At 35.4% G+C, this 27,687-nt stretch overlaps 5 protein-coding genes across 9 annotated transcripts; 2 read left to right on the top strand and 3 right to left on the bottom strand.

The window, feature by feature from the left end:
• Positions 1–180: 180 nt before the first annotated feature.
• On the bottom strand, positions 181–2,394 carry LOC139896137 (DEAD-box ATP-dependent RNA helicase 41). Of its 2 annotated transcripts, none has more exons than XM_071878723.1 (2): positions 2,254–2,394; positions 181–2,081 (listed from the first exon to the last, which is right to left on the bottom strand). In XM_071878723.1, exons 1-2 carry the CDS (start codon positions 2,312–2,314, stop codon positions 523–525), a joined length of 1,620 nt encoding a protein of 539 aa, XP_071734824.1. In that variant the 5' UTR covers positions 2,315–2,394; the 3' UTR covers positions 181–522. The 2 variants fall into 2 exon arrangements, with proteins under 2 accessions (XP_071734824.1, XP_071734825.1); XM_071878724.1 differs by having other exon boundaries at positions 181–2,069.
• Positions 2,395–4,714: 2,320 nt separating this feature from the next.
• Positions 4,715–8,627, top strand: LOC139899636 (putative pentatricopeptide repeat-containing protein At3g25970). 2 transcript variants are annotated; one of them, XM_071882487.1, is made up of 3 exons: positions 4,715–6,886; positions 7,655–7,802; positions 8,500–8,627. In XM_071882487.1, the coding sequence occupies exon 1, from the start codon at positions 4,715–4,717 to the stop codon at positions 6,818–6,820; it is 2,106 nt and encodes a 701-aa protein (XP_071738588.1). In that variant the 3' UTR covers positions 6,821–6,886; positions 7,655–7,802; positions 8,500–8,627. The 2 variants fall into 2 exon arrangements, with proteins under 2 accessions (XP_071738588.1, XP_071738589.1); XM_071882488.1 differs by lacking the exons at positions 7,655–7,802; positions 8,500–8,627 and adding an exon at positions 7,090–7,287.
• Positions 8,610–12,151, bottom strand: LOC139899637 (formate--tetrahydrofolate ligase). Its single transcript, XM_071882489.1, has 5 exons — positions 11,804–12,151; positions 11,447–11,596; positions 9,925–11,100; positions 9,644–9,790; positions 8,610–9,147 (listed from the first exon to the last, which is right to left on the bottom strand). The coding sequence occupies exons 1-5, from the start codon at positions 11,951–11,953 to the stop codon at positions 8,872–8,874; spliced, it is 1,899 nt and encodes a 632-aa protein (XP_071738590.1). The 5' UTR covers positions 11,954–12,151; the 3' UTR covers positions 8,610–8,871.
• Positions 12,152–14,720: 2,569 nt separating this feature from the next.
• On the top strand, positions 14,721–17,130 carry LOC139899638 (putative E3 ubiquitin-protein ligase SINAT1). 2 transcript variants are annotated; one of them, XM_071882491.1, is made up of 4 exons: positions 14,721–15,004; positions 15,490–15,736; positions 15,825–16,211; positions 16,620–17,130. In XM_071882491.1, the coding sequence occupies exons 2-4, from the start codon at positions 15,524–15,526 to the stop codon at positions 16,941–16,943; spliced, it is 924 nt and encodes a 307-aa protein (XP_071738592.1). In that variant the 5' UTR covers positions 14,721–15,004; positions 15,490–15,523; the 3' UTR covers positions 16,944–17,130. The 2 variants fall into 2 exon arrangements, with proteins under 2 accessions (XP_071738592.1, XP_071738591.1); XM_071882490.1 differs by having other exon boundaries at positions 15,434–15,736.
• A 750-nt stretch (positions 17,131–17,880) lies between these two features.
• LOC139896136 (casein kinase 1-like protein HD16) lies at positions 17,881–23,226 on the bottom strand. Of its 2 annotated transcripts, XM_071878722.1 has the most exons (16): positions 23,052–23,226; positions 22,614–22,958; positions 21,755–21,883; positions 21,580–21,653; positions 21,356–21,481; positions 21,133–21,204; positions 20,916–21,010; positions 20,772–20,838; positions 20,551–20,680; positions 20,234–20,452; positions 20,004–20,146; positions 19,725–19,899; positions 19,535–19,625; positions 19,291–19,448; positions 18,488–18,676; positions 17,881–18,096 (listed from the first exon to the last, which is right to left on the bottom strand). In XM_071878722.1, exons 2-16 carry the CDS (start codon positions 22,695–22,697, stop codon positions 18,037–18,039), a joined length of 1,812 nt encoding a protein of 603 aa, XP_071734823.1. In that variant the 5' UTR covers positions 22,698–22,958; positions 23,052–23,226; the 3' UTR covers positions 17,881–18,036. The 2 variants fall into 2 exon arrangements, with proteins under 2 accessions (XP_071734823.1, XP_071734822.1); XM_071878721.1 differs by having other exon boundaries at positions 22,614–23,226.
• Between the last annotated feature and the right edge of the window lie 4,461 nt (positions 23,227–27,687).

Below are 27,687 nucleotides of genomic sequence, written 5' to 3'. Positions count from 1 at the left end.
CGCAAATAAAAAAAATAATTGAGTGGTTCGACACTAAATGCCGAACTTCTAACCTTAGTGTTGGAACTATCTCTTAGCCATTAAGCACAAAAATATTATATAATACGTTCTTTAAAATATATCAAGAATACTTATTAAACAACTATAGTATTTTGTATTCATGTTAAAGGTTGATAAGGTAAATTTACATCATTCACATTATTCGTTCAAAAATAATTATCAAACAGGCTATCTTTAAACCTTTGAATCATTCAAATTATGAACCATTCAGCGCAAAATCATTCAATTTTATCAAACACACCCTTAGTGTTTTGTGTTGATAAATGGATCAATCTGCTGGATCTTTACTCTAATCTGTAGCTCATCCAAAGGCAAGTAAATTTAACTCAAATCTCGAACAAGAACCGCTGCCTTTCAAATATTTATTACAAAATACAGATCAAAATCAAATGAATTTAATCGTACGTTTATGTATACATGGACTCTATCTGGCTAAAACAGGAGGGACAAAACTTTGACAGTTTAGTAACCAACCTTTCTTTTTCTGTTATCCCTTTTACTAGGCAACGAAGCTGTCAAAAACTTGGAATTCAAAATCTCCCGAGGTATAACAGCCCCAGACGATTTCAACATTCCGATCAACTCAGGAAACAAATTCCTATTCTCTTCATTAACAAAAACAATCGAATTACCCTCCTCACCCATTCTCGACGCCCTACCAATTTGATGAATATACTCCTTGATCGAATTTGGCATGTCAAACACAATAACTTGTCTTACATGCAATAAATCAATTCCTCTTCCCAATATCCCAGTTGCCACAACAACCGAAATCTCTCCTAATAAAAACGAACTTATAATTTCTCTTCTTTCTTTCATACGCTTCTCTCCGTGAATAGCCGAAGCTTTTAACCCCGTGGTTACCGTTATCGCCTCGGATAAAAGATCCGCACCGACTCTCGATCCAACAAAGACTATAACAGGTGGCATGAAATGCTGTTTTCTAGTCAATACATCAAAAAGCTTTTGTTTTTTTCGTTTCGACTCGACCCAAATAACCACCTGTTTAACCGCCTGATTCGGCTTGTTTAACTTTCCAACTGTAACAACATTCACCTCTTTTGCTAATGAACCCGCCATCTTCTCTACTTCAATTGTCACCGTTGCAGAATATAATAACACTTGAGGTTGTGATAAAGCTTGATAAATCTGCATAACCTGTTCACGAAAGCCTTTTTCGAGCATGCAGTCAACTTCATCTATGACAAACATAGAAACATTATCTAGCTCAACGTCATATTTAGTTAGAAGATCGATAAGCCTGCCAGGCGTACCAACAATCATTTCTATTCCATTACGTACACGATGAATCTGTCTAGGCATCGCGTCACCGCCTACAACTAACGCCGTTTTAAACGGCAAACCTTTTCCGAGCAATTTTGCTTGTTCCTCAACTTGCACGCAAAGTTCCCTAGTCGGCGTCAACACAATCGCTAACGGGTTTTTTCCGTTCATACCCACTCGATTCCTAAATTTCGCACAATAAGAGACTATTGGAACTAAATAAGCTGCGGTTTTCCCTGAACCAGTTTCGGCTGAAACAAGCAGGCTTTGACCAGTCAAAGCAGCAGGAATCGCCTGCATTTGAACAGGTGTCGGGATCTCATAACCAGCAGATTGGATATTCTGTAAAAGCTTCTGCGGAATATCACAATTACTAAAAGACAACACAGGAGCAGGAACACAATCTCCTTTTACAACAATCTCAAGCTTACGTCTAATCAGTTCCTTTTGATCAGTATTTAGCGACTGATTGTTTGATTTAAAGTTAGCATCTTTAACATAAACGCACTCATCGGTTGCAGGCAATCTTACAGAGGGTATCGGGAGACTAGTTGGTAACTTGGGTTGTTTAATTCTAAGCAAAAGTTTCTGTTTACATTCAAGGCTGCAGACATCATCATCAGTCTCATCGCATATGTATTCGCCGTACCGCTTACATTTGACGCATCGAGGCTCTTCAGGTAAAGCTTCCCTTTGTTGATAACTATATTTTTTCACTTCATCTTCTGCAGGATACACTAACAAAGTTTGAAATTTTGAGATGCAATTTTAGGTGTATTTGAAGTGATGATACATGTTATATAATCAGCATTTGAAATACTAACATAATCATTACATTACTTGCTGATGATTTGTATACGAAAAAAAAAAAAAAACAGAGTTCTGATGATAATTGATAAAAGGTCATACCTGAAGATTGTATGGATTCTGGTGGTTTTAACATGAACTGATCATCGGTTTCGTTTACCATTACAATGATTTTGAAGCAATTATGCGCCAATTACTTGAGTAATTGTGATTATTAGGGAAAATTCGAACCCTAGAGTTGAAATTGTGTATCAAATTAGGGCTAATTTACTACTCCGTGGACCATGTAACATATATGATCCCTTGTCGTTTAGAACTGTCTTATCTACCCTCCAAACTTTATTTTATTTTACCTATAGTCCCGATCTCTTGGAATGTTACTTCTAGTATTTTAAACAATTTATGTAAAGAATTTTTTTTTTTTTTTTTTTTTTTTTTTTTTTTTAATATATAGCCCTTAAGACAATCTTTACATGTATTAGAGTGATGTATAGATTACATAAATGATTAATTAGTTATCATATACAACACTTATATGCATGTTAGTGACAGCTCTACTAGCTACGTTTAATAAATTTTTTTACGTGAACATAAATATCGAGAGTTATGCGTTTTGTGGCGAAGTACATAAATACTATTCAACATCAACAAGGTAAACATCTACACTGTACATGTTAATGGAAAATGTTAATCAAATTGCTTAAAGTACACTAATGCATACACATTCCAGCAGAACCAACATAACCATATCTCAAAGAAAAAACTTGAGGTGAATTAACTAACGAAATTGAATGCACAAGACATTTAATTAAAAAAAAACAATTTTCAGTTGTCATAAAACTCATAAACAGATTCTAATTACCTTGGTCTCTTTCTTAGTCTCTTCGAATGGTTCACATAATCACAACTTTTCTGTTCTTTATTCTTGGTTCCTAACATAACTTTCTTTTTACGTTTTTCATAACCTGTTCTCCCATTTCTTAAATAGCGCAAGCCGCAAGCATTGCATAAAGTCTAAAATCAAACAACAGTAGAAATTTAGTAAGCCCAAAAGCAAAATAACATATAACATCATAAACTAGTTAACAAAAACTCACCTTAGGGCCATCAGGTCCCTTTCTCCAGGTTGTGGGTCCGTCTTTCCACAAACAGAACATCTCTTCTTAACCAGCTTTTCGTCCAGCTCATCCTTTGAAGTCGTCACAGGCGTGTTTGCTAGCTTCTGGATTTTAAAATGAAATCAAAATCATATGATAGACACTATATATAAATAAAACTATGATTTAGCTATTGTATTTATATACACAGCGTGTAATAATATTTGAAAAATATGATGCACCGTTAGTTAGAATTTTTACCTCTGAGTAGTAAGGTAGTGCCAGTGTTAGATTGAGGTCGACTTTACAGCCACAATCATCTGCAGGCTTTTCAATCGGGAAGTTTAAAAACCTGATCAGATCAATCTCCATTTTATTTTTTAATTTCACCTCGTTTTGGTTTCTTGATGAGTGTCGCGTGTCCTTTAGATCAAATGCATTTAAACGATAAGTGGAACTATGAGTTGTCGTTCTCTTAACTATGCAAATTATGACTTTATTATAGACACTACTACAACTTGTAACGACAAAGCGATTAACGACTAACGGTAATATTTAAAAAATCTAGTGAAGGCCACAATCTTATGAAGCGAAAGGGAGAAAGCTTATATAGTCATAGTGATTATCACTGCGCCCAGAATGAAACGCTATACCGCGTATATTTAATTTAAATCTTGGAACACCATTAATGGTTGATCATGTATGAGTTTTTTTTTTTTACCAGTTTTATATTTAAGGAAATTAGAATGAAAGACAAGGTAAGCTATTTATGCCTGATACATGTATGTACATTGCTGATAATAGGAAAAGCTTGATTGCGTAAATCACATAGTAACATAAATCAACTTCTATAACTAAAAAACTTGCTTTTTTAGACAGATTGAATACAACGAACCGAACGAAAATGTCCATGGAAAGATGGCCTACATTTAATGTAAAATACAATACAATCTACAAATCATTCTGTCTTAGCCTTTACTAATCTGTTTTTAAACGTGACAACCGCAATTAACATGTAACCTTACTACAATGTTGTAACAAATAACAACTTTTTAAAGCTATAAACACACTTTGCAGTTATACTGTGTACAATGTTCTTAAACTTTTTGACCGTCTCAACTCACTAAGATGACCCAGTGCGTCCTAATTTTTAACCACCTGTATTTTTTATTTTTTTTAGCTAAAGGATGACCTTTTGACTCATAATAATTTATCTAAAAATATTCACGTACATTTCCAAATTTACCCTTTTTCTTTTGTATGCATGTCATTTATATGTTATTTCACATTATTTTAATTGCATCTGCATACTGCATATATTTGTAAGTAATAGCTCCAGCTCAAGCTCACAGTAAAGCTGCAGCTCTTACTGTTTTTGCGATACATACTGATATATGAGCTGTATATTTAGATACATGCATACGGAAGTATATAAGACTTCTGTGTCTTATTTGCCTACCCTTTGGATGTCCCATAGTCATATAATTAAGTCAGGATCTATCAATGATACTTACACTGCCAACAATCTGTTGGGGAAGTATTTAAAAAACAAAGAATTTGTGATTGCACTCAAGGTGTTCGATGAAATGCCTCAAAGAGATACTGTTTCTTGGAACTCGTTAATAGCTGGTTACATAAACTATGGGGATCTTGAGAGTGCTTGGGAGGTTCTAACACGTATGAAACGTTGCGGTTTTAGCTTTGATGGGTATACTTTTGGTAGTATACTTAAGGGTATTGCTTCTAATGACTGTATCTATGCTGGGCAGCAAGTTCATGCGAGTGTCGTTAAAATGGGGTATGAAGAGAATGTGTATTCTGGAAGTGCTCTTTTGGATATGTATGCAAAATGTGGTAGAGTGGTCGATGCACGTAAGTGTTTTGATCGCATGCCTGAAAAGAATACTGTGTCATGGAATGCTCTGTTGTCAGGGTACGTAGAAAATAGTGACCGTGCGAATTCTTTTTCGTTGTTCAAGTCTATGCATAGGGAAGGTACGAGGCTTGATGATGGAACCTTTTCTCCGATTCTAACGTTGTTTGACAGTGTAGAATTTTATAAGTTAACAATGCAAGTCCATTGCGCGATCATTAAACATGGCATGTCATCTGATACGTCTGTAGTTAATGCTACTATCAGTGCTTACTCTGATTGTGGGTCAATCGAAGATGCTAAGGCGGTTTTCGACTGTGCACGTGGAGAACGGGATATTGTCACTTGGAATGCAATGTTATCAGCTTGCTTGGAACACTATAAACATGATCTGGCGTTTGATTTTTTTTCTGAGATGCAAATGAATGGATTTGAACCAGATGTTTATACATACACGAGCATGATAAGTTCTTGTTTTGAAGAAGATGTTCGGAATCAAGGACAGTCATTACATGCGTTGGTAATTAAAAGGGGGGTTGAAGGTTTGACGCCGATCTCAAATTCATTAATGGCTATGTATAGTGGATGCAATGGCAACCATATGGAACATGCAATAAGAATTTTCGAGAACTTGGAGTTCAAAGATCGAGTGTCGTGGAACTCAATGTTAACGGGCCTCTCACAACACGGGTTTAGTGAGAATGCCTTGAAACTGTTTCAGATAATGCAGTCAGGGAACACAGGGATGGATTATTACGCTTTTTCTGCTGTCATTAGATCGTGTGCAGATCTGGCAACATTAGAATTGGGTCTACAAATTCATACTTTGGCATTAAAATCGGGTTATGAGTGTAATGAGTTTGTAAGCAGTTCGTTAGTAGTTATGTACGCTAAGTGTGGCATCATTGAAGATGCTAGAAGATGTTTTGAGACTTCTTATAAGCAGAACGCGGTTAATTGGAACTCGATGATGTTTGCATACGCGCAACATGGTCAAGGTCACATTGCTCTTGACCTTTTCTCTCAAATGAAGGAAAGTAATGTGAAACTGGATCACATAACTTTTGTTGCTGTTTTAAATGCTTGCAGCCACATTGGTTTAGTTGAAGAGGGATATAACCTTTTAAATTGTATGGAACTTGATTATGGAATTTCACCCCGAATGGAACATTACGCTTGTGTGATTGACCTACTTGGACGGGCTGGGCGTTTAGAAGATGCAAAAAAGTTGGTTAAAGATATGCCTTTTCAACCTAATGCAATGGTGTGGAAGACGTTATTGGGGGCGTGTAGATTATGTGGAGATGTTGAATTAGCGATGCAAGTCGCTAACTTTTTATTGGAATCGGAACCTTATGAGCACTGCACGTATGTTCTTTTGTGTGACTTATATGGACATCTTAAGAGGTGGGATGAAATCGCCATTTTAAAGAGAACTATGAAAGAGAAAGGGGTTAAGAAAGTTCCTGGTTGGAGTTGGATTGAGGTTCAGAACGAAATGCACGCATTTAATGCTGATAACCGTTCACATACTCAAAACCAGGATATAGAGCAAATGCTGAGAAAATTAACAGAAGATATTGCAAATTCGAATTTCACTGATAAATTTGAACCTTCCACGGATGATTGGGATCAGGATGTTATGGATCGAGTTAGCGTGCTTCAAGACGCAGATGCTTCAATTTCTATCGAATGCTAAAGTATCTACATCTTGAATTATGGGTGGAATCTTGATCATTTCAAGAGCCTTGAAGATCCTAATCAGGTACATTATATGTTCATATATATGAATATAGGGCAAATTACACTAGAGTGTACCAACTTTACCAATTTTTGTTACTGTGTTTAACTAAAAAAAGTTATGTTATGTGTATTAAACTTCTCAGAACTTTCTATTATATATACCATGTGACCTCTTAATCTGGTAACCAGATTTGGAGAATGATACGACAGTCATTTACAATGCAGGGCATCTGCCATGTCATAACCAGGTCATCATAACAGGCCACATCACCAGTTTACACGTTTTTGGAGGTAAGGTATATAAGATATCAAGTATGGGGAAATTCAATACAGAAAATGTCAAATGGTGGATTGTCGGGCTGTACAAAAATCTGGTTGCAATACAATTAGTAATGGTAACCATCACTTGATAGTTAAGTTGATTTGTTGGCCAGTATAATACACATAAACTTCAGAGTGGATGTAGATTAGTGGAGATTAAGGGGTTGGAAATATTTTGACAGAGTTAAGCCACTCTTATCTGACTAAACTATAGTTCATAGCAATATTTTGAATTAAGGTAACCATTAACATCAGGTTCTCTGTTTTTGTGGATTCTGTATTGTCTATCACTTGACATTAGGTATACATTTAACAGTTCTCTAGCTATAGTTCTCATACCATTTTCTCTTCGAAAAAATATTCTTAAATGAGAATGGAAGCTTCTTTGCTTCAACTTTACTTCCTTTATTGCTTTGTCAATGTTAAATTGACGTAAAAACTGTTTAAAAAAAAAATTCACATTTTGCAGTGTGGAGGACCATTATGGAAAGTCTTATTTGTGGCTAACCAAAATGGAGCTAACGCAACGTTACATGCACTCTTTGAGTCGGTTGGTAACATCACCCTCAAGTTTCAAGCTGTTGGCCTCAATCTTACGGATGTGGTGTCCCTATTAGGTACCTCTAAAGTTGGTAATTTTATTCATGTTCACCAGTGGTCCACTCGATGTTCCTACGCCCCTATGTACTATATTGGTGAAATCTCGTAATCATAATTTTACAGAGTTGGCAAAATGAACTGTTTGGCATGTTGTGTAACAAGTCCAAATCGGTTGGGTCGGATTGAGGCAACCTACAAACACTTTCTTTCATCTATTATCTTAACCTAATTTTAATATATTTAGTAATAATAGATTAGTAGACCATGTTCTTTTATTTAAGCAGTTTTTCAAGGTTTTATGCCTTTAAATACATATTTTGGATGACTTTTGGGATGGTAGACTTTGACCCATTTGGCGTGTTGTTTAACAAGTCGAAATTGGCTAGGTCAGGTTGTGGCAACCTACAAACACTTACTTTTATTTATCTATTATCTTAAATCTCAATCTTAATTTTATTTAGTTTGGTAATAATAATCCAAGTTCTTTTAATTAAACAGTTTTCAAGGTTTTATGCCTTTGAATACATAATTTGGATGACTTTTGGCGTCGTAGACTCCTTTGACCCATTTGACATGTTTCATCACTAGTAATCTTTTAGGTTGACCCATTTGACCCGTTAGAGTTTAAACATAACCCAAGTAAATTTGCCAAAAGCGTCAGTTTTAATTATATTTATCGACTAGAATACTCATTAACCGGATTTAACTGTGCAGGTGCACATACAATTGGGCTAGCAGGGTCTACAGTTAGAACCAGTATGTATACTACAAAGACTTAACATTCAAATTGTAAGTTTGTAACAATACAAATGCGCCGTTGAGAGTATTTACGAACATTCAGTTTTTATACTTTCGAATCCTCAATTATTACCTTCTTACATTGTTTCGGTTTTTTATTTCACTTTCAATACATCACTAAACAAAACATGAAACAATTTCAAAGGCATTTTACGCACCAAAAAACAGTCATAGTGCATCTAATACACAACATGAAGTACAAGAACTCAAACAAAATGCAGAAGTGGGAATATTAAAAAAATAATAGTTCGATCAACAGAACCCCATTACATTTTTCTTAAAGGGATTTTAAGATAAGCCTTTGACGCGTCCAGTTTGAGTGTCGAGATCGATGTCATAGAAGCAAGGTCGTGTAGGAAGCCCAGGCATTGTGCTCATAGTCCCAACCAACGGGTAAATGAATCCCGCACCAATGCTTCCCCTAACATCCCTAATTGGCAACACAAATCCAGTAGGGGCTCCTTTTGCTGAGGCGTTATCAGAAAACGAGTATTGCGTTTTCGCCATACAGATTGGCAGACCTGAGAATCCTTGTTTGCTATACATCTCAATCTGTTTCTCCGCCTTTCAGAAATTGAAAAAAGAAAAAAAAAAACACTCAGCAAACAAATTGATCATGCAACACAGATAAAAAGAAACGTAACAATAGCATTAGAGGTGGCAAAATAGGCAGGTACGAGTCCAAATGGGCTGAACTGGTTGGTTTACCCAAAACTTCTATAAATAAATGGTCAATTATGATCACAAAATACTCTTTCAAGAACAAAGTATGAGGTTTTAGGCATCAAAGATTTAACTTGGCCGCTTTCATCTCATTTCATCCGTTCCCCTTTACCTAAAAATAATTTCCACTCGTTTCAGGTTAAATATAACCTAAAACGAGCCACAAATAAGGGTCCAAATATACCACCGCCAAGTAACACTAATCACTTAATGATTAGTAAAAGATGTAATTAGTTATTCGAACGTAGCTTTCAGTAATTTGACTTGGTCAGCTAACCATACAAACCCAAAAAGTAACAAAAACCAAAACCTATACAAGTAAAGAGTGGGTGTATACCTGTTCTGAGTATTCAACGCCACTAGCACCATATGATCTAGCTATGGCTTCAATCTTCTCTTTGATGCTAATATCCAAAGGGTACAAGAAATTCAACGGTTGTGTAGCATTTTCACACGCTTTTTGAACTGCAATGCCTAACTCAACCTGGGGATAAAATGAAAAAATGATAGCAAGTTAACATATGCAATGCTAATTTGACCCACTTCGGAACCCGGGTCCCACCTGAACCCAAATCTATATATCTATATCTATATATCCATATATAAGATGTCACTTACCGCTCCTTTTCCACCATGTGCATGATGAGTGCAAAGGACAGCATCAAACGCACCGGCTCCAATTGCAGCATTTTTAACGGCTGCTATTTCGGCATCAGTATCGGTCGAAAACTTGTTAACAGCAACAACAACATTCACACCATAAGCCTTCGTGTTCTGAATGTGTCGAGCCAAATTCACACACCCTGCCTCCACAAGACCCACATTTTCAGTAGTGTAAGCACGATCAAGTGGCTTGCCAGCTGTAACCTGGGGCCCACCACCGTGCATCTTGAGAGCCCTGATAGTTGCCACTATAATAGCACACTGAGGTTTCAAACCACTATATCTGCATTTAATGTTCATAAACTTCTCAGTTCCTATATCAGAACCAAATCCGGCTTCTGTAACAACGTACCCACCGGGTCCCACTAGCTTCAGCGCGATCTTGTCAGCCACAATGGATGAGTTTCCGTGAGCTATGTTAGCAAACGGGCCCGCGTGAACAAGAACCGGGGTGCCTTCAAGAGTCTGCATTAACGTTGGGTTAATCGCATCTTTCATGAGCACAGTTAACGCACCACCGAGCCCAAGATCGTCAGCAGTCACAGGATCACCGGATTTGCTGTTACCGATCACCATTTTCCCGAGCCGTTCTCGCATGTCGGATAAAGATGTTGTGAGGGCTAAAACTGCCATTATCTCACTAGCAACCGATATATCAAAACCCGTTTCTCGCACCATACCTTTTTCATCTGGGCCTTGGCCCACGGTGATTTTCCTCAAGAAACGGTCGTTTACATCCATAACCCGCCTCCAAGTTATGCTATCCGGGTCAATATCAAGTCTAGCAAACTTGTTGATTTCTTCTGGGGTCAAATCTTCAGGTTCGGTTTTGGTGATATTAAGCTTTTTTAAGCGTCTAAACATTATGTCATTGAACGTGCGTTTACCTTCTTTATTTGGAGGACATAAACGATTGAATAAAGGCATATCTTTTTGTGTATTTTCGTGGAAAATTCGCGTGTCGATCGCAGCGGCCAGAAGGTTATTTGCAGCAGTGATTGCATGGATATCACCAGTCATATGAAGATTGAACTCATCCATTGGGATGACTTGACTGTAACCACCACCGGCTGCACCGCCTTTAATCCCAAATGTGGGCCCCTGTGATGGTTGTCTGAGGGTGGTGACAACCTAACAAAACATTTTCAATCAAGAATGTGATCAATGATCATCAATATAAGGATACCCAACTCTTTTTTTGGTCAATTAAAGATGTGTAAGTGTTCTTTTCTGAAAAAAAACTATTTCTTTTTGGAGTAGTGATGGTAAAAAAGAAATCATTTTTATGGTTAAAAAACATAAATAAAATGTTGTCACACAACCATCCAAAAATAGATGTCAAAATGAGAACTTTAAATGGGAAAACCATCATAAATAACCCGGCAAGGTTGTCGTATGAGATTTGTCTATTCGTAAAGCAAGTCGGAAACTTGAGCCCAAAACGGATAAAAAAACTAACTGAAAAATGTTGCTGTACCTTTTTATCAAGATAAGCTCCTAAAGCTTGACAAAGACCAACAGTAGTAGTAGATTTGCCTTCTCCAAGTGGAGTTGGAGTGATACCTCCAACAACGACATAGTATCCATCTTGTCTTGTTTTCAGTTCATCAAACACCGACAACAAAACCTAAAATGTTCACATACTCAAATTATCATACACCAAAAAAAACCAAACTTTTCACATACCCGAATCAGTAAATCAATCATGCAATATGTCAGTCTAAAAAAGAGCTGATTTGACTTTTCATGGGTAGTGACACTTAATCTTATTCAATCAAATCAGTTTTTAATATAAAAGACCGAAGATTAAGTTTAATTGCAAAAAAGCACATACCTTTGCCTTGTATTTACCATAAAGATCATAATGATCAGGGTTAAGATTAAGATCTTTAGCAATCTCAGAGATATGTAATGGAGTAACAGAATTTGCAATGTCTATATCTGCTGGAACAGGGGATACCACTTGCAATTTTCTTGAACTCATATCTTGTTCTTCAAGATAATAGGGAAAATAAAGTGTATTACCTAAAAAGATCTTGAATTGATTTCTGGTTTTTAATCTTATTTTGTGGTAACAGATGCTAATTAGGATTGTTTTATGAGATACTCTGTTTCGAGACAAGATTGGGGTTGGTGAGATGAACACTGAAGTGCGGACCTTATCTGGGCCTGTGGAGCCCAATGCATTATTCCCTTTATAAATTTCCATGAAAGTTTTACGGAGTATATGATAATGATATCTTGAAGATTTAATTTAAATTTAAATTATTTTCCTTTCTTAATTTTCTTTGTCACGGGCGTTCAATCACATAACGTGTCCATTTTTCTGTCTTTTCGTTTTTACCTTTTGGTTAAATATATTGAAGAAATACTAGTTACCAATAGGGAATAGGGATGAGAATGAATCGAATCTAATGATAATGTACCTGTTCATTTAATTCATCCGTATTTATTATATTCATGTCCATTTAATTTTAATTTATCAATCCAAATCCATTAAATTAAGCGACGGATTAATAGATATTCATTAGATATTAAAAATTTTATAATATTCTAATATGCGAACGATAAAAACAAAATTGCAGTATGACAAAAATAAATTAAATATAACATAACATAATTAAAATTTATTTACAAAAATGTGTAATTTTTGTTGAAAATAGAACACGATGTGTTGAATTATTGTTAAACATAGATTGTGAAAAATTAATATAATATTTGTATGTTTATTTAGTTAAATATACGTGTTTTATTGTAATATATCATAGTTAAGTTATTTCGTTACAAATTTGAAAGTAAAATGTAAATCTAACGATAAATGCATTTTTAATAGTAAATATGTAAGCATATATCTATGTACGGAGTATATAATATATATATATATATATATATATATATATATATATATATATATATATATATATATATATATATATATATATATATATATATATATATATATATATTCGAATATGTATATCGAGTGTTAATGGATATATCTAGGGATGATGAAACTTTTCATTCATATCCATCTAGATTAATTCATATCCGTATCCATATTCATATTCATTTAGGTTCATCCATATCTATCACGAAGTAATTAGTGGATTAGGTGGATACTGGATCGGATGGTCATTGCAATCCCTACCTACTAGTTACTACTTTTTTAGCGAAAAAAACGAAGAACTTGAATTAAAAAATGATTACTTCAACAAAAATTGAAGGCTCATAAAACATACAACAAAAGATAACCGAGCCAAAACCTAACATAAAACAAACGAAGCTCACACAAACAAACAAAAACAAGAAAAGAGGGTGATCAATCGAACGAAAAGCGACCGATTAACAACCGTCTATATCTCTATATCTCTAACACAAAGCCGAACAAAACAAGAACAAAATCAAGCATCCTTAATGAATTCTCCAAACTTCTCCACCTCGATCCCTTGTACCGGCGCTTTCTTTTCGATTTCTTCACTGTAATCGGCTTCGAAGAGCTCACTTCGGGTGGGATGGAAGTGTCTTCAACTTGATTAGCCCCGGCCACCAATACTAGCTACTATTACTACTACTACATTTAGGGATGGCAATGGTCACCCGATCCGATGGACATCCACCCGATCCACCTGCTTCGTGATGGATATGGATGAACTTAAATGGATATGGATACGGATATGGATGAACCTAAATGGATACGGATATGGATATGGATGAAAATTTTCATCCATGGATATATCTATTTATACCCGAAATACATATACAAATACATAAATATAGATATATGCTTACATATCTACTATTGCAAATTCATTTACTGTTAAATTTACATTTTACTTCTCAACCTTATAATGAAAAACTATGATATACGGAGTAATATAATAAAATACATATATCTAACAAAATAAACATACATATTACATATTCAATTTTTCATAATCTATGTTTAACTGTACATTCAACAAATTGTGTTTTATCTTCGATGAAGATTACACTTTCTTGTGGATAAATTATAATTATGTCATGCTATATTTATTTTTGCTATACTGCGTTTTTGTTCTCATCGCATATTAGGAAATAATATAACATTATTTGAATATCCAATGGATATCCATTAACCCGCTTAATCCATTGTATATGGATATGGATGGATGACATGAAATTAAATGGATATGGATATGGATATGGATATGGATGAACAAAAACTAAATGGATATGGATACGGCATCACCCGATTCATATACAATCCATTACCATTCATAACTACATTATACAAAAGAAAATTTAAATTTTTTACCATTAATAATAATAATAAAAATATTATAAATTTGACCCATATTTTGAATGACACTGTTTTTAGCTTATCTAGTGGTATAATTCTGATTATGAAAATATGTAAACAAAGACGGTGAACAAAAAAGATACAGTATATAGGAGTATTTCTTAATGTTAAATACGCACATTTTGTATATCTAAAGATGTGAACGTTCAGTTATGTATCTGGCGATTTATTAAGTACGGAGTAGTTAATTGGGTGAGTCAAAAACTCAAAAAGATTACTGTATAAAATAATAAGTTAAAAAGTTGATGATAACAGAGCAAGGGGTGCAAAATGTCTCGTAAAAAGCCAAAACTAACTTCCGAACAAGACAAAGAAGAAACAACAACAATAATCTCTTGCACTTCAAAACCAGTTCTCAAATTAGCTGTTATACACAAATACACATCCAACATATACATATACATATACATATACATATACATATACATATACATACATATATCCCATTTTTTATTTTCCATCTCAACTGCTGTGCAGCTTGAGCTAGATTCACACAATTGAATGAATCCTGTTTCAAGATTACACAAAAATATTATACTTTAATTCAATCTATTTCATCCGATCTGTCCCAAGTCTCATCCTTATTTAAAGCCCTAATCTTGTTGTGTCATTACACAACAAATCCACAAATTACTGATGGGTTTCTTCATTTTGACTTCTAGGTACTGATTTCTCATCTGGGGTTTGCTGTTCTTGGTCAGTTCTTAAGTCCTAGCTATGACATCTTTATTAATTTTGCTTTGTTGAAGTATTTTTCTTCCTGGGTATGTTTAATTAGCTGAATTTTATGTGGGTTTGTTGATAAAGAGTAAAAAAGGTTCAAACTTTGTATGGCTCAAGTCAACTATTTACCTTATTTGTTCAGTTTCTTGAAATTCAGCTAAGATGTGATGGTTTTAGGAGAAAGGTATGAGCTTTCCTTTAAGGGTCCCTAGAAAACATGTTTATATTGATCTATAAATTGTTAAAATTTGTACTCGGTGATAGTTTGACCTTGGTGTATACTTGTTGATTATTTGTATCAGCTTGTGGATGTATTCCGTGTCATATTTGTGCAAATTCGTGTGATCCTACTTTCAATTGATACACGTTCTTGGAATTAATTTTTGTAAAATGGAAATGCAGTGTTTCCCTTAGCAGGTTCTCCATTGAATTGAATGTGGTTTGATCACAATTGTCAGGGTTGAACTAAAGTAGCACCAGAGAACAATAATTATGGCTCCTGGAGGTAATATTTATCAGGATGTCACTGAATCGCGTGGTGCACTTGCTGATTACGGTGTCAAAAATGGAAATGTAGAAGGAAGAAGTGGCCTCAGATCATGTGGTTCAACTAGTGGAAAGCCCGGAATGGCATCAAACAGTGCTGTACATGAACTACTTGAGTGTCCTGTGTGCCTAAACGTAATGTGCCCACCCATTCATCAGGTATGTTCTAATGCATCAGTTGCTTATGTGAATATTAGAAATTAACATGAATAGTGTTTTGAATTATGATCTTGAACTCATTTTGCAGTGTCCAAATGGGCACACAATATGCGTTGTATGCAAAACCAAAGTGCAAAATGTTTGCCCGATTTGTCGGCAAGGGCTTGGAAATATAAGATGTTTGGCCTTGGAGAAAGTTGCAGAGTCCATTGAGTTGCCTTGCAAGTACAATTTTCAAGGCTGCCAAGATATTTTACCTTATCATAACAGAATGAGACACGAGGAAAATTGCAAGTATCGGGGGTATAATTGTCCTTATGCAGGTGCAGAATGTCCGGTCACTGGTGATATTCCATTTCTTGTAGCGCATCTGAAAGCCGATCATAATGTTGATATGCATGATGGTTGTAGCTTTAACCATCGATATGTTAAGCCCAATCCTCATGAAATCGAGAATGCTACTTGGATGTTGACTGTAAGATTCTTCCCTCATATATATTTACGATTGCACCCTCTTACTACATGTACTTAACCCCCTTTGCAAGGACCAAGGGTATGTTTGGTATAAATCGCTGGAAGCTGATAGCTGGTAGCTGATAGCTTATTATATGTATTTAGGTGTTTGGTAAAGTAGATGAAATTGTTACTATAAAAAAAGAGTAAACTGAAGTTAGGAGCTTTTTCTCAAATGCTAGTTGTAGTAGCTTCTAGCTTTTAGACAATGTCTAAAAGCTTTAAGCTTTTATGACTAAACAAAAGTTTGAGAGCTTTTTCATAAAAGCTATAAGCTCTAAAAAGCTCCAAAAAACTCCTTACCAAACATACCCTAAATAGCATAGACTGTCCATAACCAGAAAGTATTAATTATCGTTATTGTATGCAGATTTTCAACTGTTTTGGATACCAATTCTGCTTACATTTTGAAGCTTTTCATTTGGGAACAGCGCCAGTTTACATGGCGTTTTTGCGATTCATGGGAGATGAAAATGATGCCAAGAAATTCAGTTACGGCCTTGAGGTTGGAGGAAACGGGCGGAAGATGAAATGGCAAGGGATACCGAGAAGCATTCGTGATAGTCACAAGACCGTTCGAGACAGTCTCGATGGGCTGATTATAACGAGGAGTTTAGCGTTGTTCTTTTCTGGTGGGGATAAACAGGAGCTGAAGCTCAAAGTTTCTGGCAAAATATGGAAAGAACAGTCTTGAGTTGTTGTAACATGAATCTTCTGTAGTCATTCTTTGAATCCATATCCTACTTTTAAAGAAAAAGAAAAATAGCTTACTTATATATATATATATGTTCATTGGTGGGTGACCTAATGAACTATTTGATATTCTAGGAATGTAAAAGAAACATTTACAATATTGATTTATCACGGTAAACTTTATAAAAAGGAGATATTTTTTTACAAGTTTATTCTCATATTATTGTCTAAACCTACTCTACAATACCTTGATACTGCTTGTGATCTGACTCCTGTAGTGAATTGTTAATGTACAGTTTTACACATAAAAAATGTTTACTGAAGTAAATAAGTGTAGGGTACATAATTTGAAACGTGATCATACTGGGACTTGCTGTACTAACTGAACATGAAAGAATTATGCAAAATAATAGAACGATTGATCGTTTTTCCTGAATGGCTGAATCACTACATTATACGTAGTACATTTTCTTAATCCTCATTGTATCCATATTCGCAGTTTCAACAATCACGTGTATGCTGATTCCTACTGCATAAATATGTAATTTGTTTATTCATGATATGGAGATTGCTCCTTAGGTTTGACTCTCATCATCATTAGAGTTTAGATCCAACAGACAATTAGAAGACATGTTCAACATTCGTTTGACTCTAATCATCATTAGAGTTTGTTTCAACACATAATTAGAAGACATTTTAAACTTTTATAGAACACTCAAATCAGTCGTGATAGACATTTCAGTCTAACATACAAAAATAAACTATCTAAATTAGAATATGAAAAGATTGGTTCCTTTCAATTCAATAGATTATAGTAAAAGAAAGTATATCAAATTGTCAATTTTTGTTTATTCTGTCAATTGAGTTATAGGAGCAATTTCTTATCGGTGACAAGGCGAGTATGAGCACAAAAGATGGCCAAAAGAGGTATCCCTGTATGGAGGTGCAAAATATACATACACTTCAATAATAAATAACATGTTTTACAAACAAACAACATGAAAACCTGATTTAACTCCTCAACATCATTCTTACACAGAAGACAAAACTATAATTGGCTTCTCAGGAATCATGAAAACGCATACCGTGAATTATCACGACACGGTTCTTCCATAGCAGATGCAAGCAAGATACAAATTTTTCGCCCACTTATCCTGCACATTTTCAAAACATAACACATGTTAAACTAATGTATATCTATCTATAAGCCTATGCAAACATTCATACCCATATAGTACAGAATTCGTCTTCTGAGAATAAATAATGAAGACTTGTATATTTTGTTGTTGAACACTCGGTCCATCCCAGGACAAATGCAACAATACTTTTTTATGTGTGTTCAGAACTTTGATTTAAAATAAATCGGGTACTAATTACAGCCTCATAATGATTGAAACATTTACTGTTAAGGTGTAGTCAAATACAATAAATGAAACATGAATCCATAAGTCACATCCCTGTTAACTTTCGAAACCCATAAAGTTCTAGAATAAATAGAATATTTTTATGAAAAACAAAAAAGTGGAGTCTCAACTATACACTGACCTTAACATGTGTGCTTGGAAACTGTGATGTGCGTAAAGTTTCTTGTGTTTCATCACCGGGCTTGCGGCGGGGTACACTTAGGATAAGGGCAGTTTGATCCCATGTAGCAGCTGTTGACGTAATACGATAACCATTATCCCACCGTCTGTGGATCCCCTCACTTGGATAAAGAAAGTCAAGCTCCACAACCTACAAACCACAAGCCGTTTGTTACACACTAACCAAGTTTAACATAAATATGGTTCCTAATTTAAAAGCAACACAGAAGTTAATATTAAAGAGGCATACAACATAACATATTTTCTCTACTCAAAACAATATGACATTTTGTTGTGATATTTATGGGACACTTCGCGCTACTACATACACAAACAGTGCTCAAAATGCGGTCATGTTTATGATTCAAAAACATTTGGTTGGGTCAAGACCTTAAAAACTTTAATAGAAACAACGGTATGGAACGTGACCTAAGAACTCTGGAATAAACGAAACGTACTTGAGATTTACACCAAATACAAAATTGTTTTGGTTTTGCAGTATCGATTGATCATATCAACCTGTGGCTCTCTTAAATAACACATAGATTTGCACTGAATTTTAGCCATTTTAGTAGGATACTTTAAAGTTGAATCCAACCAAATGTTAATTAGATAAGTAATTCAATACAGTAGTTAATTAGGTAGATTATTGAATAGCTTAGCAATATATGTTCAATTACTCATTAATTAAGTATTAGAGCTCAGAATCAACAAAGACTTATTCTTATAAGTAATTCATTCGGTATATGAAAAAGTGGGTGGTACCTGATCACTGAAGCCAGCATTACGAGACATGACTATACCCCACCGGGTACCCGCTGTTGCCATTGAGGTCACATGAAACCCTTCTCGCCATTTTTTATTTATCCACTTAAAAGGGAACGAATCGCTTACTTTGTACGACTGTTGAGAATACTGAGTCCCTGCAAATATCAGTTTTTAGTTATAGCTAAAATACCAAACAGTTCAGGCATTAAATAGACCCTTAAAGTAAGGTTTTGTCACCAACCTTTTGACATCACTACAAGCGAGCTGCCATTGTTAGCACCAGCAATGGAACTAATATAATAGTTCTTCTCCCATTGTTCCATAATCCATTCCTACAACACACATGGGAAAATATTTATAACAAAAAAAAAAAAAAAAAAAAAAAAAAAAACTTGTGGAAACACACCAGTTAAAAGTAAAATAATTTGTACCTTGTGTAAGAAGAAAGGAGAGAGCTCATAAACTTGGTTTGTGAAGCCGGTCCCAGCATCCATTATTAGAGCCCACAAATTCGAACAAGACGCCACAGAACTTATTAGCAAACCATCCGCATTTCCCCTCTCAATATGTTGGCTCAATCTTGCATCTGCAACGTTGTAATGATACCTAATAAAAAATAAACAAGAGGCGTTTATGATATATCTTGAGGTTACATTAATTGCTGACATCCCTTATCAGAAAAAAAGGTAAAATACAAATAGACAAGCGACCTCTGTTTCATTGGTTGCCTAGCATTGTAAATTGAAACCCACTGTGTTGCAGGAACTCCCATTCGAATTTTCTTTGTAGGCTGCCCTTCATCTTCCTCATCAAGATTCAATCTGCCCCGTTTTTGACCAACTTGGAATATAATCTAATAAAATCAACACAAAGTAGAAAACTTTCAGTTACCCATTTATCAACATATTTGTTAACTAACACCATTAATGCTGTGAATCACCTTCTGAGCACCATCCGTGTTTATGGGCCTTATGGCAGGATTGGGCCCTAGTAAGCCCTCAAACAAAGAAATTAGCTTGGAATAGTTTGGCTCTTCGTCGAACTTCATATTCACAACTATCTCCAGAAATTGTCTTACAGGTGCAGGGCAAAAGCAACATAACATTTCAGGGGATGTTGCCATTTTTTTCTTACAAACCAGAAACGATTTATTGTCACCCTAATAAACAATAGCACATATCAATCAATGTAATTACAATTTCTACCACACTATTGTATCAATAAATCAATAAAAGATTATGATAAATCAAGCAATACCTGGTATCCTTGCCAAGGCAACCTGCCACGATGAAGAAAGATGAGCGTATAAGCAAGAGATTCCAAGTCATCTCTCCTACTAGCAGTCCTTCCCAGGTGTGCATGCACACTAGCATATCTAACCGTTCCCCTGCAATGACATGAACATGAATATCGTGTTGCTGCATAAGTGGAATGTATTAAAAATGGTGTGTTTCAAGGAAATTGTATTTTGAGTTTACCTGAACATGTCAGGACGCTGATCATAGTCAACATGTTGACCACTGGCAGTCTCTCGCCACTTTGTTGCTGCACAATCATGTTTCAATTAATGCATTTAATTGATTTTAGAAAAAAATTAAACAGAAGTGAATGTGATATCTTACCCAGACCCAGGTCCACGAGAAATAGTTTCTTTTCTTGAGATGTTGATGGCTGACCAAGTAAGAAGTTCTCGGGCTTTACATCTCCATGCACATAACTGAGAAAGAACGTCAGTTTAACGTAATGTCAGAAATGGAAACAAATAAAATGATACTCTGTCTGTATATATATTATAATAACTATGAACAAGGAAAGAAATGTATGAGTTAGATAACATACCCTCTCGCATGCATCTTGTCCAAAATTGATAAAGCCTCAACAGCTATACAAGACACCATTTCAGATGACATCCTGGAAATATGACATAGTCAACAAACAAGAAACAAGGACCATAGATGACAAAAGACAAATTTATGTAAAGTAAATTCCTAGTTTTTTTAAGTAGGAATTTGCAAGAACACTGAATATCATTTCAAAGGATTTTGCAAGCTTAAGAACTCACGATTGTCCTGAAGAATTCCATACATCCCACAAACTAGGGCCAAGCATGTCCATGACCATCACATAATACTCTCCTTGCTTTCCTTTATAGTGCACTTTAGGCACACCATGGCTGCCACCTAGAGTACTGTTTGACCAACAAATATATATGAGTAGCTACCAACTTCAAAACAATTGTCTGTATCACTTCAGATTGACTATTTGATTTAATAAATAAACGCATACTTGTAAACTTGCCACTCATACGGAGGACCATAACTGCACCCTTTGCTATTTTTGTGCTCAAACTTAAGAGCTACCTGTTACAAAAATGAAACATAGAAAGCAAATTAGCAAAAAGCCATTTCAAAAAGAGAATACTCGTAGGATCCTAAGTTGACTGCTCACTACAAAGATTTACCTCCATAGCCCCGGGGCCTGATAAGCGTTCAGTTCCACCAGAAACACGTCGACCTACAAATACTTGACCAAATCCACCTTTGCCTAATTTCCTCTCAACCTTGTATACAGGTGATCCGCCTACTTGAACCTGAAAATCATACAAAACAACGATCATAAATCATAATTACTCCTGCTTAGTCGGCATCCAAGTAACCAATGAAAAACTGGAGCAGTTTGACAACTATGAATCACATAACTCTGTCTAAGATAATAAATCTAAGCTCACAACGAATCAGCTTATACCAAAATGCAAAGTAAATAAAACAAAATCCAATAAACAGATTTCTCTTTCCTCGTTGCACTATTGTCCGTCCGTGTACTCATTCATCTGAGTTATTGCACTTTATTAATGTAACAGATAACAATATCACCACTACTCGATTGATCTATGGAATTTTCTAACTCGTGCCCCACGGTAACATGTTAAAACTCAACGAACAAACTAGTAACTGTCATGTACATAAATATACACAGTCAATATTCAATATACAGAGTTTAGAGTCAATAAACCAGATTATTGAGTATTAATGAAAAATCTTGATGATCTATTAAAGCCTTGATCTATTTATAGCTCCAAGTTTTGGCATCACTCCAAAATTTTCAATAAATATGAATTCGTACTTGTAAAACGTAACGCATAAGCTGATAAGCATAACACGAATGCACAAAGAACACATTCACAATGTCAAAAGACTAACAACACACCAATTATAAACAAGTAGTTAACAAATTCATTTCCTTCTTTAGACCATGCAAATATCAACAATTTAAAGCTTTAAAACAATAAACAATAGATATGTAAAGTTTGTGGTTTATACCCTCTCAGGAAAAGGAGCAGTATTCCCTTCTTCTTCCTGTCCAGTAACCTTATTAGCACTCAAACCACCACTACCATCCGCCATCCCTACTTTGAATTCGTTGACTTATTGACTTCTAATTAAACAACAGCAACAATCACCGGCGACGGTACTAACTCCTTCTTCTGAGTCGCCGCAGCCTCACGCGCCTACGTTGCACGTGTTTTCACGTAATTACTTAACAAATGCTCTGATCTTTTGTTCGCCGCCGTCGGCGAGCTAACGGCCTATCTATTTATCGATTACAGGAGAATCATTGGTACGGCGTACTCTACTGCGCAGCTACGGCATTCTCTAGCTATAAAACTGATATATAACGATGAAACCCTAATAACTACCATCATCTATGATCAAAGCCAAAAGTATAAGCAGCTATTTTACAGAGTAAGTAAGCTAAACCTTAAATTAATACGTACGCAGTCAACGATGCTTGAGATGATCGGTGAATTTGAATAGAAGAAGAAAAAAGATGAAGGAATCGAGTAGGTTGGGAAGAAAGGTTATAGATATAGGTTTTGTACGTATAGAGTTTTTAGGTCAAAATCAGGGAAACGGCTGTTCTTCCTTCCGTATAGATATTTTTATTAAAGCTTTTTGTCACAAATTTTTTTTAACTTTCTTATGGTGTGTTTAGGTTTAACTATCTTGGGCTTATACTTTAAGCTTATATGGTCGGTTGGACTAATCATCACATCACTGCTACATATCACTTTTTTCTCAAAATTAATCCAGCACTAATCGCTATCAACAATAACATACTTTCTCAAATAAATTAGAACCCACAATATTAATTAATTAAATATATAACTAAAGAAGCAAAATGTACCACACATATAAAAATATTTCTCCGTCCATAAATATTTCACAAAAGGACATAGAAAGATATGAGAAGGAGGACTAAAGGTTGGGCGACCCCTTGGACTAACCGCTGCCATTGATATCCAGGAGAGCTAAAGGTTGGACGGGAGTCAAGTAGTAACCCTTGTTGGGAATTACAGCCTCACTAATTCCCAACAAACGCCCAATGAAAAATAGTAAAGAAATAAGAACAATTCAAATACAAGAATTTAACGTGGAAACTCCAAAACAGGAGAAAAACCACGGGCCTCCAAAGAGAGAAATACACTATATCATAAATTGTTACAATGACATATACAACTCTCTTAAGCCAACTACACTCTCCAAAGTATTTGACTAATACAACTCTCAAATAAGGGTAAGAAAGAAAGAAATAATCAAATACTTAAAGTGTATTGATTGGTGCAAGTTGGAATGATGCCCATGAGCTCCTTTTATAACCAAGTCACTCACCTTCAACTTCTTCCTCCCACCTATGTGGGATAGCATCCTTCACAAAGTAACCATATCAATTTTTCTATCAAAAACAAAACCAACAAATCTTCACCTTTTTGATAGAAAAAGATAACTATACTTCCACATTATAAGGATAACCGATATAGATGCTTCCTCGACGACAACTTCAAGATCTTCATCTTAATGTCGTTGACATTATCTCTCAAGAGACAAAACTTGCATCTTCATCGAACATTGTCTAAACCGACAATCATTGTCTTCACAGACAATCATAACTCTTAACAGAATTATCATACTCCACCATAAAGAGTATAACACTTAGAATATCACATTTCAAGCATTTCACCTAGCACATGTTGTATAACCAGCTGAACTGTTATGGTGCAACTTCCTGTTTGACTTTCCCTGGAAGTTTCATCAGCTACAACATCAGTTTCCACCACACACCTTGCATCAACGCCGAACCAATGCCCATGTGCAAATGTGGAACCGCTAACGAACATCCCTTTCAATGGTGGCGCGAACACACCATGAGGATGACGTGACTTCAGATGAATTCGTCACTCTCCGTAACAACGGAGACATCATTAGCGCCTTTGGAGCCATTTGTCGAATTAACTCCACCTGGACAATTAACCCTTACATGCCCAGTCTTCCCGCACCTCCAGCATACCAGATTCTTTCCGGAGTTTTTCTTCTCTTCCGCCTATTCGAACACAACAGTACCGTACTTTCTGATGACGAGACCCCGTTACCTTCCAGTCTTTTCTCCTCGGATAGGAGCTTGCTAGTAACGTCTTCAAACTTTAAAGTTTCCTTCCCATACATCAAAAGGTTTCATGTGCTCATAGGACGATGACAAAGATAATACCAGCCTCAAAGCTTTATCTTAATCTTCCACTTTAACTCCAATAGCATCCAGTTCCGAAATAATACCATTCAGAATACTCAGATGATCTGAAATCTTTGAACCCCCATCCATACGCAAAGTATGAAACTGTTCTTTAAGACACAACCGATTCGAGATGCCCTTGCCCTGGTACAACTGCTCCAGCTTATCCCAAAGCTACTTAGCCGTTGATAACCGGTGCACATTTGCAAGTACGTTCTTTGCAAGACACAAACGAATCGCACATGTTGCCCTCAAATCCATATCATCACATTCTTCTTCATCAAACTTCTTGCTAGAATCACTGCCAGAAACAAAGGTAGGTTTACCTTTCAAAGCATTGTGTAACCCGGACTGAATCAACACATCCTTGACTTGAACCTGCCACAAGCCAAAATTGATCCTCTCATCAAATTTCTCTACATCAAACCTCATTGGACTAAACTTTGACATCTTATCTGTATCCTAAGAGCAACACTTTCTCTGATTTTGCCCACGTGTCAACTGGCAGACAGATGTAGTGGAGTGGCGCACAGGATCTATTAAATTGGAAAATCTAACACCCGGTCCACTACAAATTCTTGACACCACTTACTCCGAATTAAAAAAATATTGTCTAACCAGATACCCTATACGATCAATAGAACTCGTTTCTGATGTGGACGATCCACTCCCGTGGCAACCACGGAGCATACTCCGACTCCTATAACCGAGACCCCCCTCCCGTCAAACCTGATGCTCTGATACCAGTTGTTGAGAAATTACATCCTCACTAATTCCCAACAAACGCCCAATGAAAAACAGTAAAGAAATAAGAACAATCCACAACACAAGAATTTAACGTGGAAACTCCAAAACAGGAGAAAAACTACGGGCCCCCAAAGAGAGAAATACACTATATCACAAATTGTTACAATGACATAGACAACTCTCTTAAGCCAACTACACTCTCCAAAGTATTTAACTAATACAACTCTCAAACAAGGGTAAGAAAGAAAGAAATAATCAAATACTTAAAGTGTATTGATTAGTGCAAGTTGGAATGATGCCCATGAGCTCCTTTTATAACCAAGTCACCCACCTCCAACTTCTTCCTCCCACCTATGTGGGATAGCATCCTTCACAAAGTAACCATATCAATTTTTCTATCAAAAACAAAACCAACAACCTTGGGAGCAACTTAATTAAAGCTGGTAAATTACCGCATGAGAAATATATATTAAAATAAAATATTACATATATACGTTAATCTCATTTTTATTTATATTTAGAACACACTCAATAGCAAAGTTGCGAAATTCGCTATTCGGGTAATCGGTCGAGATTTTGAAATGAATAATCGGCAATTCATAGATTAATGGGGATTAATCGAAGTGTACTTTATACATTTAAATATTAAATTTTAAAAACTATATGTATATGTATAAATATAAAAGAAATTCATAAATATAAACGTTAACTTTAACCTATTTTAAAAATTATATCTTGTTTCGTTGTCATGTAACTTTTTATCTACTTATTTGTATTGGTTTGATTTGGTTTATGTCGTACTACTCATACTTGATATAATAAGTCTTATTAGCTCTAGCACATATTATATATGTAAATACAAATGCAACTATATAAAGTATTAAAGTCGTGTAATTTTACATAAAGTTTGATGTTTTAATTTAACAAGTTACTAAACATAGGTCCAATTTTCTAGATTAATTATATTTTATTTTTATATACAACTTTTGTTTTGTTGGAGGTAATTAGACTCGGTGCATATTTTTTTTCCCAACAAACTTAGACTTTTACAACAAAAGAACTTTCATCAATCGATGAAAAAACCCACTAAAATCATACAAGAGAGACTCGTGGACATGGTCTTGTCATAGTTTGCCAGTCATGATTACTAGGCAACTAGTTATATGCTCGTTATGGGATCTTCTCCACGTATGACGGAGTGTAAATGCGTGAAGAACAACATAAATTTTGAAATCCCTTAAGCGCTTGATCGTTAATGGCTTAACGGAAAAAATATTTAAAAAGTTGGAAGGCATTCTCAACAAACCAAAATCTGAACGTAGACGGGGATTTAAATTAGCGTCTACCTTAAATGATTAGTCGTTTTAAAATGTTATATAAGAAATTCAGGATATGATATCCAAGTTTTCTTGACCGTCAAGAGATATTATTTGTTATTTACGAGTGTAATTGTGACGCCCCGCCAAAATCGTCATTTACGCGGTACATCAACATCTGGTCCCATTGCGAGGCATTGACATCTAGATGATGCACAGTGATAATTTTGAATGCAGAGTCTTTAAAATTATCCATAAATGACTCGTTGTAATGTTGCTTTCAATTAGCAAATGCACGGCGGAAGCATTATGTAATACCTGAGAATAAACATGCTAAAAGTGTCAACCAAAAGGTTGGTGAGTTCATAAGTTTATCATAAATCATGATTTCTGTATTAGTATTAGACCACAAGATTTAGTTTCAATAAAAATACATACATCGCAGTGTATAAAAGTATTCCATGTTGTGAGCACCCGGTAACTAGCCTTAACAAAGTTTTTACCCCATGAGTTATAATAATAAGTATACCGAATCAAGTGCATGTTTATTATCCTCGAAGTACTAAACACCCATTCTTCTAAGCCAATATAAATCATTGACTAGTACAACATACTAGGTGGGGGTGTTAAACCCGATAGATCTATCTTTAGGATTCGCGTCATCGGTACAAAGACCAATGTTTAAAGTTACCAAGCTAAGGGATTTTTGATTTAAACCCACGTAGAATGAAGTTTTATACTTGTGTCTATTTTGTCAAACAGTTAT

Source organism: Rutidosis leptorrhynchoides, chromosome 3, assembly GCF_046630445.1.
Source record: "Rutidosis leptorrhynchoides isolate AG116_Rl617_1_P2 chromosome 3, CSIRO_AGI_Rlap_v1, whole genome shotgun sequence".
NCBI classification, from domain to species: Eukaryota; Viridiplantae; Streptophyta; class Magnoliopsida; order Asterales; family Asteraceae; genus Rutidosis; species Rutidosis leptorrhynchoides.
This window is presented reverse-complemented; position numbering and strand designations above follow the sequence as displayed.